Raw genomic sequence first — 10243 nt, forward strand, 5'->3', positions numbered from 1 at the left:
TCACCGGATCTGACGAAATAGCAAATTTCGCTCATTCGCCCAAAAGTGTATGCGCGATCAACCAATAGCACGAAGCGCGAAGCGTACGTCATTGCCGCTCATTTCGCACGTCTTCTTTCGTTTGCAGTGTTTCATTGAGATTGTACATCACCGCGCAATTTTTTCGCTATGTACGAACAAGGGTGAATGGCCAAGGATTCAAAAAACGTGTAATCGCAACCAAAAAACAAGAGGTCACGTGACTACTCGTATAGTGCAAGTTAACACAAATGTGATACGGCTTGTTGTAAATCCCTTTTACTTTGCCCCATGTTGTCGCGAAATAACTTCAATTGTTGCAATCGTTATGACTGTTGTTGCATTTGCCAATAGTTTCGCGGTGTATTAGGTAACTATGCCAGCAACAGTCTGCACTGAGCGTCGTTATAGCGTCGTCGCCGTTTCGCTCCGTACGCGCTGTCGCGTGCATGTATCTTCCCCAGTAGGCGATGGAGCGAACCATTATCGCATTCACTACGCTGCCTGGTCGCGTCGCTCACTTTTTCGCTCACATGTCTTAGCTCCATAATTGTAATACCCTCGAGTGCAAAATAGTCACTCTACTCCGAGTGTAGTAAACCACCCAAAAACAAAGCGAATGTACCAATGCAGCTGTAATATTTTTTTTTCACTTTTATTCTTCACAGGTAAAAGGTCCGCAAGCGACGCTTGTTTCAATTCGCCGCATCACATCAATGGCCATGAAAGAGAGTGTGCAGCTTTCACTATCCTGAAAAACGTGTTCAGCAGCTCTCAGAGGACTAGGAACGGGTAGACTTTAGTCAATAGATTAGTTATTAATATAGGTATGTAGTATTGGCGCTAATCGCTCACCATAAAAATAATTTCAACGATGGTGGTTTCACTAACATATTGTAACGGGTATTGAGCCAAACGTTCAGGCAGCGCCCTGAGCCTAGAAGACTGCCGAAGTCCGAGAGCGGCCCGAGCAGCGGTCTGAGCGCGGTTCCAGGCAACGAACTTCGTCGTCTACGCCAACTAGCAACCACTTCATCGTCTACGTCAACTAGCCACTGATTGTCTCCGCTTCGTCGTCGACTATAGTTTGTATCACTGCCCCCCTCCTCTGTAGCATCGACTCGATGCGACGAGGTGCTACTAGGAAGAAGTCAGCGAAAGGGTGCACTAAAGTGTCACAAGGACCCAGCGGCGTTGACGAAATGTTCAGTCATGATAGGGCTTCAGCCGAACCACGTGCACGACTTCAGGACGCTGTGGCCTTCGGGATGGAGCTGAAGCTACGGGAACAGCGGCGTAGGTGACTTCACTGATACGGCGAACAATCTCGTAAGGGCCGAAGTATCGGCGCAGTAATTTTTCAGATAAGCCGCGATGACGAACAGGTGTCCAAACCCATACGAGGTCGCCCGGTTCGTAAGTGACGATTCTTCGGCTGAGGTTATACCGAGCAGCGTCATTCGCCTGTTGTCGGTGGATTCTGAGGCGTGCTAGTTGCCGCGCTTCCTCAGCACGCTGAACAAAGATGTCGGCGTCAAGTTTGGCGTCAGAGCCGCAAGAAGGACTAACTGGCATCATGGCATCCAACGGCGTGCTCACTTGGCGACCGAAGACAAGTTGGAACGGGGTCAGTCGCGTCGTCTCTTGAGTGGCGGTATTGTACGCGAAAGTTATATAGGGCAAAATCGCATCCCAGGTGTGATGTTCTGCGTCCACATACATAGTAATCATGTCGGTGAGGGTGCGATTGAGGCGCTCCACCAGCCCGTTGGTCTGAGGGTGATACGCCGTCGCACGTCGATGGCTAGTGTGAGTCAGAGTCATGACCATCCGGATTAGGCGAGCCGTAAAAGCTGTTCCACGGTCAGTGATTACCACGGCGGGAGAGCCATGACGTAGGACAATGTTATGAACGAAAAATTGAGCAACTTCGGCTGTAGTACCTTTAACAAGGGACGCGGTCTCTGCGTACCGTGTTAGGTAGTCTGTTGCGACGACTACCCAACGGTTGCCAGACGAGGACTTCGGAAAAGGAGCGAGAAGATCCATGCCCAGTTGATGGAAAGGGGTCTTCGGCGGAGCAATAGGCTGAAGAAATCCAGCGGGTTTCAATGGCGGAGACTTGCGACGTTGGCAGTCACGACATGAGCGTACATAAGCCCGCACCGATGGGAGTAACTTGGGCCAATAATACTTTTGACGAATTCGTGCAAGTGTACGGCTCACCCCCAAGTGGCCGGCGGTGGGTTCATCATGACAGGCACTCAATATATCTCGGCGCAACTCGAAGGACACAACAAGGAGAAACGTCTCTTCACTGTTGGCGAAATTTCGCTTGTAGAGCACGTTACCACGCAGAGAGAACGTTTGAAGCCCACGATGAAAAACACGGGGGATACGGGCGTCGACGCCCTGCAGATAGTCGACGAGTGACGCTAACTCTGGGTTCGTTCTCTGCAGCTGCGCCATTTGGGTTGTACTAATAGCCCCCAGAAAGGGAAAATCATCGGCCGTTTCTTCTGGACATATGGCGATGGGCGAGCGCGACAGTCAGCATCCTGATGCTTCCGTCCTGATTTGTATACGACTGTTACGTCATACTCTTGTAATCTAATGCTCCATCTAGCCAATCGTGCTACGGCGGACCAAACCGTGGTTCCGCGGTTATCGCAAACCGAGCTTGGCGACCTCGGTTTGCGTCGTTAACTGCGAAGCGTCTGTTAACGGAGGCTACTCGATCGTCGGCGCCCGAGTGCGCGAAGCGTACGAGTGGGTCTGCTTTATAATGTTATTCATTTTCCAACTTCATCACGTTTAAAGATCGATGAATAAAACAGGCGGTGTCTACTCTACCGCCCGACATCTTCGGTTACAGCCGACAGCGCAGCGACTGCATACTGAAGCTCCGTTCTGCCTGCAGTATCATTTGAACGGCTTGTTGTTGAACGGAACGTCAAAAAATGTGCTGCCTTAGCTCTATCATGAAAGTACACGAGTTTGCAACGCTTTCAGCACGGGATGTAGCGAGAAGGCCGAGCTACGTTACACTTACCGAGAGCTCGGCGCACGACGGCGCCGTGCGTGACCGTCCTTAGTCTTCGCTAGGCCTAAATTGTTTCGCTTCGAAGCCGCGGTGGTCGGCGCTTTGGAACTGATCATCGCTATCGTAAATCGTCTACTTATGAAACTGCCTTATTTTTAACCTGTTCTGCCATAGTAAAAGAATGATAGGATTATGTCTGGCGACGCATTAATCGCAGAGCTAGTACAAGCAGATCGAATGAACCGCAATGCACCGGCGGCAGCTGGCTTGAGCAGAAACTTGCTTGTATCGCAGCTATCGCTCATACCAGCAATTTGCTGCTGGTCAACGATCCTCACGAGTGCTTCATTCTTGATATTCGGCTCAGTATTCCAGACGCCAACAAATTTGTGCACGCTTTATTTCGGACATCGGCGCTAGCGATACGCCGTGTCGTTCGCGCACGATTTACGGGAGGAGGGGCTACCACGGCGGTGTTTACGGCGGTTGAGGAGGTGCTGCCATCGTGGGGTGTTTGACAGCGCTGTTGACGCCTCGTCGGACGGCACTCCGGTACTCCTGAAACCCCGTCATAAATTATATTTGTAAATGCAGCTTCGTTCCACCGATCACCGAAGCGGTACCATGGTATAAAGGAGCTGCTGAAGGTAGGTCAGACGCTACCTTAGCGAACGCTCCCTTTCCGAGGCCGAAAGGCCGGCTAAAGGTGTAGTTTAAAGGGAAGGCTGGTTTCCGAAACGCGATAAGGAGCCGCAAAGGTGAGAACCTCGAAATGGAAGGTAAAGGTTGGTTTGTGAATACGGGGGGTCGCAATTTTTGGAGCCCTCCATTACGGCGTCTCATAGCCTGAGTCGTTTTGGGACGTTAAATCCTATAAATAAAACTAAACTAGAAGACCGTAGTTTGATTCGAGGAAAGAAAAGTGCTGTATTTGCCTACCTTCTCGTTAGACACCCGAAGCGTACATATAAACGTTAGGCTATTTTAGTAGGCTCCGAACCTCCTCCACTAATAATGTTTATAGCTCATGCACATATTGGAAGCCTGCCGGGGTGGTGCAGGGTTTAGGGCGGTCGACTACTGCGCCCAAGGACGCGGAATCGAATGCAGGTCTCGGTGGCTGCTTATCGGTGGAGGCGAAAAGCTAGGCGCCCGTGGGCTGTGTGATGTCAGTGAACGTTAAAGAACCCCAGGTCGTCGAAATTTCTGGAGTCCTCCACTACGGCGTCCCTCATAGCCTGAGTCACTTTGGGACGTTAAAGGGGGCATGAAACGGCTAGAAAGGTCACTGACAAACGTTTTTAATGTGTATAATAAATGCTTCCGAGCAATCTTGCAAAGTAAAACTCCTCGGAAAAAATCCAGCGAATTATTATTAATTTTTAAAAACAGCGTTTTTTGAAATTCGCGGGCTGCACCATTTCCGCGTGGTGGCGAGATTCGGGAATATTCTGCCGTGATTACCTACGTCAGAAGTCACAGAGTAACAGGCCACGTCAGGCTGCCATTGGCTGCAGCCGCGACGGCCACTACGTCACGGACACACTTCCGGTAGCTGCGAAAGTCGTCTGCTCGAGTGCTGCATAGACATGTGCAATGCATGCGAGAACCCAAGCTTGGCGCTTTGGTTCGCGATGTTAACCGAGAAGGTGGTGGCGTCCGACTGAAAGTGCGCGTGGCTGCAGGAGTGCGAAACGAGCACCAGCTGGACCGATTTAACACCGTACCGAATTAATAGGCAGCATCAACCTTCATGTACCGACCGACGGCGCAGCAGCGTACTGTATAGTCCCGTGTCCCGACTCGTCTTTGCCGCATTGACCATTTGTGCGGCGTGTTGTGTGCGTCAAAAAAAAAAAAAAGAAAAAAAGGTCTACCCTCATCTTGATCGCAAAAGTACACAAATTCGCACTGCGTAAGTGCAGCACCCGATGCCGCCAGGCACGGGCGCTGCGGCCGACGGTACTCCGGTTGTGCGCTGCTCCCTGCTCATCGCTAGGCCTTGTTTCTTTTGCATCGCAGCTACGGCGGACGGCGTTTTAGAATCGTCTGCTTCGCTGCGTCTCTAGTGTAGTCGCTCGCGTGCTCCTGTGCACGATTCTTGCGTGTAGCTTCGGAAAGCGGTGACAACCTGCGCTGCCGAACTGAATGTGCCGAGCTGCTTGCTGCTTTGCGCCGTCGATTCTAGCTCGGACGATGCGTACACATGAGATAAACACGCGTGCACGCTACGCATTGGAACTTCCTAAACGATTTGCGAAAGGACGTCAAAAAAAAAAAACACTACACTACACTATCCTTTTTGTTAATCTCAATTTTAAGATTCGCGGACGAATAATTCGTGCTCACCTGTCATCCGATATCCAAACTCTGTAGCGATCATCAGTCCGTGCTCTCGTCGGTGATACGTACGCGTATACATTCCATTCGTTATGCACAAGAGATGCCTCTCGCCGACCATAATGAAAGCAGCTCCGGTCTAAAAGCGACGACGACATATGTTTGCACGCGGGCAACTCGCACGCTCGATCGTCTGCTAGCATCCATGCAGAGTCGATGCTATCGCAGCTATCGCGTCAACTCCGCGAGGGGTCACCGGCCGCCGTTGGTCAAACCGCAGAAGACGGTACAAAAGAGACTGACCCAGGCAGCGCGATAGAAGAACGCGGTCTTGTAGAAAGCCATGCTCGGCAGGAGTGCACGCTAATTTGCGCGGAATGGGACAGGGATATGAAGGAAAGTGCTCCCTCCGCGGCGGCCGCCGGTATGTGTGGACAGCTTCCCACCTGCAGGCATGCGCTTGCGAACGACCCGAGTCGTTCGGGCTGCTGTCGCACACAATTCAGAGAGGTCAAGAAACTGAAGAAACCGGCGGCCGAGGAAGACAGCAGACAAGGTTGAAAGCCATGCAAACGCAGACGGGACGGGAAAGGCAGAGACCGTGAATGCATGGGCGAAGCTCGGGGAAAACAGGTGCGACGACCGGAAGTCTGAGAACCGAGCGTCACCCGACGACGCTTCGTGGGCGGGGCTAGCGGGGCGGAGTTCCCAAGCTGTTTTCTTCGTTTATTTTTCTGGTTTCTCTGAGTGTTGAGTTGAGGGGAGCGAGGAGGAGCGCCATTTTTAATAGCCGATATCTCTGCTGTTAATGAAGCTAGTTAAAAAATTCTTGCGGTGAATTGGCGTGTGAGGGAGTACCGATCTCTTGACCGATTTGCTTTACCCCGTTTTAGGCATTGCATGACCCCTTTAAACCCCAAAAGCAAACCATATTGGAAGCCAACTTAAAAGCAACACAAAAAAAGATGCATTGCATCCAATATCCAATGTTTGCCCTTGATACAAGTGCCACATGACGGCATAGAAACTGTGTAAACATTCGACAGATCGAATTAATTACATTCACATAACGTTGTGCTTAGATAGCATAAATTACAGTGATGAGACTGAAAGCCCATTTGCGTCACAAATCATAACACTCTAATTGAGTCTGCTGTCCATAGGTCTCGGCTCGATGCTTTGGTACCTCGATGACTGACCACTGCCACGAGGCTTGCTGGTTCGTCCCTTCTTCACATTCCGGCAGTTCAGCGCCTGCTTCATGAAGTCCACACTCTGAATGGAACCCGCAGCAGATAACGGGCTGGCCAGAGTTGGCTTCTTCGACGGCTGCTGTGAAAAGAGCTGGGCATGGAGCAACATAAAGAGCGTGGTCCCAGCGAGGGCGAAAAGCACATCGCCACGACCAATGTCTTGCCGCACGGACAGCACTACGGCACACACCCCTCCCAAGCGGCCCAAACCGAAGAGCCAGCAACTCGCCCCGCAACGCACACGCGTCGGCACCATTTCCAAGACGTTGGCGAATATGAGGACTTTGACCGCGAACGTAAGCGGTTTGGCTAAAAGGAAGAACAATGTCGTTACGTAAGCGCATCCCAATGCGAAACTAAGGCTTATCACGCAGGAAACGCCACCGAGCGTTCCTACTGCTGCGGCTAGTAGATGTTGCGGTGAGAGTTTTCTGAACGTAGCGTAGAGCAGCGCGAAACTTGCGAGGTTGGTTCCGCTTGAGGTCCACTGGAACCAAGCAGTTGTTCCTAATATTACCCTGTCCTCGACGGCCATCAATGAGTATTGTGAAAACGAAGCAGAGAACGATAAGCCGATCATCACGAACGCGCTGCGCTGTACTGCCTTTGCTCTAGTTACGTCTCCTGCTGTGAGCAGCATGCGCATTTCGGTCCTCTGAACCTCTGCCTTGAGCCTTTCCAGCATGCAGTCAGTGTTTGAAACGGGAAAGTGATTTTCTTTGGCGGCAGCGATCATGAGCATTTCGGCTCTGGCCATGTCGTTTACTGCAATGCACCAGCGGGCTGACTCATGCACTGCGGACACCGCGTACAACGTGAGGACAGTCGGGGACAGCATGAAGATCTGGAGAACTATCCAGTTCAGCCCTTTGAGCAGCCGTGCCACAGCAAGCCATACCTCGGCAATCAGCAAGCCTGCGCACATGGCGGCACACAGGTCCCTGTTCCTGTTCTCGTGCGTGGATGCCTCAAAGAATAGTGTGCAGGCGAGGACGGCGACAGTTGCCACGCAGCCAGAGTTGAGAAACCTTGAAAGGACGTACATGTGGTATGATGCTGCGAAACATCCGCCCATCGTGGCCAGCTGCAGCACCGCCATCGCTGTGAGGAGCACGGGCATCCGGCCGACTCGGTCCGCCATCTGCCCGACGGCAGTCATCGCAATTAGCGAGCCGGCTATGTAGGGGCTCTCCGCCATGGCGCGCAACCAGCGTCTGTGGCAGACCAAGTCCCACTGACTTACGATGGTCCTCTTGCTGTACTCCGGGTCGTAGTCCCAATCATCGCAGTCAACAATCAGCGTGTCGTTAGGGTGACCTGGGTGTTTGTAGACGCTGCATCGACTGAAGTGACCGTCCGCCTCTAGAGGGATTGCCGAGTTCCTCCAGGAGGCCGCAGGCACCTTCAATTCGCCCTGTGGCTGCTTGCACCAGTGGTCGACGTCACCAGAGGTGAGACTGAAGGCGAGGGTGTGGCACTGCATTGCGCACACGGAGAATATAACGAGATTGAAGAACCAGCGCTGAAAATGACCATGGCCGAACACATCACTGCAGTCATAGCAGTCGCTCGTCACTAAGTCTACTCTACTGAGCCTGCGTCTAGACAGCAGAAGCATCTTAGACGTTAATACGGCAGGTATTTGTAGCTGCCCTAACCTGAACCACGGTCTTCGTCTTCTTCTGCCTTGATATATGGCACATACCCACGAAGGGGGATTGACCAGGGTTCAGTGTGGACTGCCAAATGTCCTACACGAACTGAACTAGTGCAATAAAGCAATTATCAACTAAACAAAAACATAAGATTTAAGACCACAAAATTGATTGAAAGAAAAAATAGGAAGCAAAAATTTGGAAGTTTGTAAATGTGGAATACAATTAGCAAGGGAATCTGTCCGTAGCTGTGATGTAGTTATGTAAGTACTGACAAATTTGAGGCAAACGCAAATCCCTTCGCACTCGCACCGAAGGAGAGTAGAAGCGGGACCGACTGCGTAAATCCCAAGCGTGCAATTGGAGTTTCTAAATGCACCCTCCTCAGATGTGAAAATCTTCGGCAAGCGAGAAGGAAGTGATCAACATTTTCAATCTCATCGCAAGCCTCACAAATGTTTGTGGGGCTGATCCCGCATCTACATAAATAAAGATTTAGGCGAGGAGTCCTGCATCTCGTGAGAGTCATCGTTATCTCACACTGCTGTGATTTACATGAACGAACTTTCCATGAGTATATGAGATGCTGGTATTCGGCTGTAGATAGCAAGGTTTCATTGCACGAAGCGGCTAGGTATTGATAACGCTGAAAACAGGACATTCCAAAAATGGTGATATTAGGGATGGTACATGAAACGGATGCATCAAGAGCTGATTTAGCCAGGAAATCTGCCGCTTCGTTCTGGAAAATACCGCAGTGACCGGGGACCCAGATGAAGCGTAGTTCTTTCACCCACCCCGGTATGAAATACTTTAGTGAGCAGCTCAAAGAGCATCCCGTGCTGACTCCAGTGGCAGCAAAATAGAAAGTCTCATAGAAAAATTATTTTTGATTGACTGCAGGGAACGTTCAGTAGTGCTAGTCCAATTGTCATAAACTCTGCTAATAATATCGGTGTGTAATCCCGGACACGCACCGAAAAACTCCAGGAAAGAGACTCTGAAAAAAATTCCAATCGCTGCTTTCAGCGCAGTCACAGACGCATCAGTGGCAATCACAGTGTGATCAGGGAACTTTTCAAGGTGATCACATAGGAGACTGGATATTAGACCTGAAGGTAAGTGCTTCACATTAGATGGAAATATAGAATCATAATTCATATCCACAAAGGACGTTGAGCAACCAATAGGACATTTAGTAGCAAGGTCCACACCAATGTTTGCTAAAATGCTCTGCGTGAAAACAACCTGGGGCATGCAGACCCTTGGCCACTGGTGAGTGAGAAAGAGGGCGGGGTTTGACACAAAAATAGGTATAGCCATACCTGGAGTAGCCTCAAATGATCGCAAGAAAAATCTAACAGTTAGAAGGCGAAAACTGGAGTTAAGGTCCGAATTGCGGGCCTCCAAGTACAGCACAGTGGTAGAGACTGACTGTGGAGGTCCTAGGCAGAGGCGCAGCGCTCGTCTCTCTAAAAGCAGCAAAGGATGCAGCTTATATTTACGACATCCAGAAAAAAGAATGCAGCCAAAATCCAGAATCGGTCTCACATAGGCTTTGTACAAAAGTAGAAGAGTGTCTCGACGCATACCAAATTTTCTATTACTTATCCGTATGAGCCTACCAAGGGCATGCTCACCTTTTTGAACATTAGACTTGATGTGAGGCCTCCAATCCATACTAGCATCATACGTAATGCCTAAATACCGCACAGATTCCACTTGAGGTATGACATCTGAGCGGTAGTTTAACGAAACATATAAGGGGGTTTTGGTTTTAAAAACTACCACAGTACGTTTGGATACATTTAAAACCAATTTAATTTTGTACAACCAGACCTCACGTGCATTTAGGTGAGCCTGTAGTGAACGATAGAGGTCATGAATATCTTTTGCAGAGGCGAAGAATGCTATGTCATCTGCATATTGCCGCG

At 50.3% G+C, this 10243-nt stretch overlaps 1 protein-coding gene across 1 annotated transcript; it reads right to left on the reverse strand.

Annotated features, from left to right (window-relative positions):
* Positions 1-6541: 6541 nt before the first annotated feature.
* LOC146193866 (solute carrier family 22 member 7-like) lies at positions 6542-8137 on the reverse strand. The gene is made up of 2 exons (XM_084600642.1): positions 7274-8137; positions 6542-6745 (listed from the first exon to the last, which is right to left on the reverse strand). The coding sequence occupies exons 1-2, from the start codon at positions 8135-8137 to the stop codon at positions 6542-6544; spliced, it is 1068 nt and encodes a 355-aa protein (XP_084456768.1).
* Between the last annotated feature and the right edge of the window lie 2106 nt (positions 8138-10243).

Source organism: Amblyomma maculatum, chromosome 4 (genome assembly GCF_055883805.1).
Source record: "Amblyomma maculatum isolate TAMU_Amacu chromosome 4, ASM5588380v1, whole genome shotgun sequence".
Taxonomy (NCBI): Eukaryota; Metazoa; Arthropoda; class Arachnida; order Ixodida; family Ixodidae; genus Amblyomma; species Amblyomma maculatum.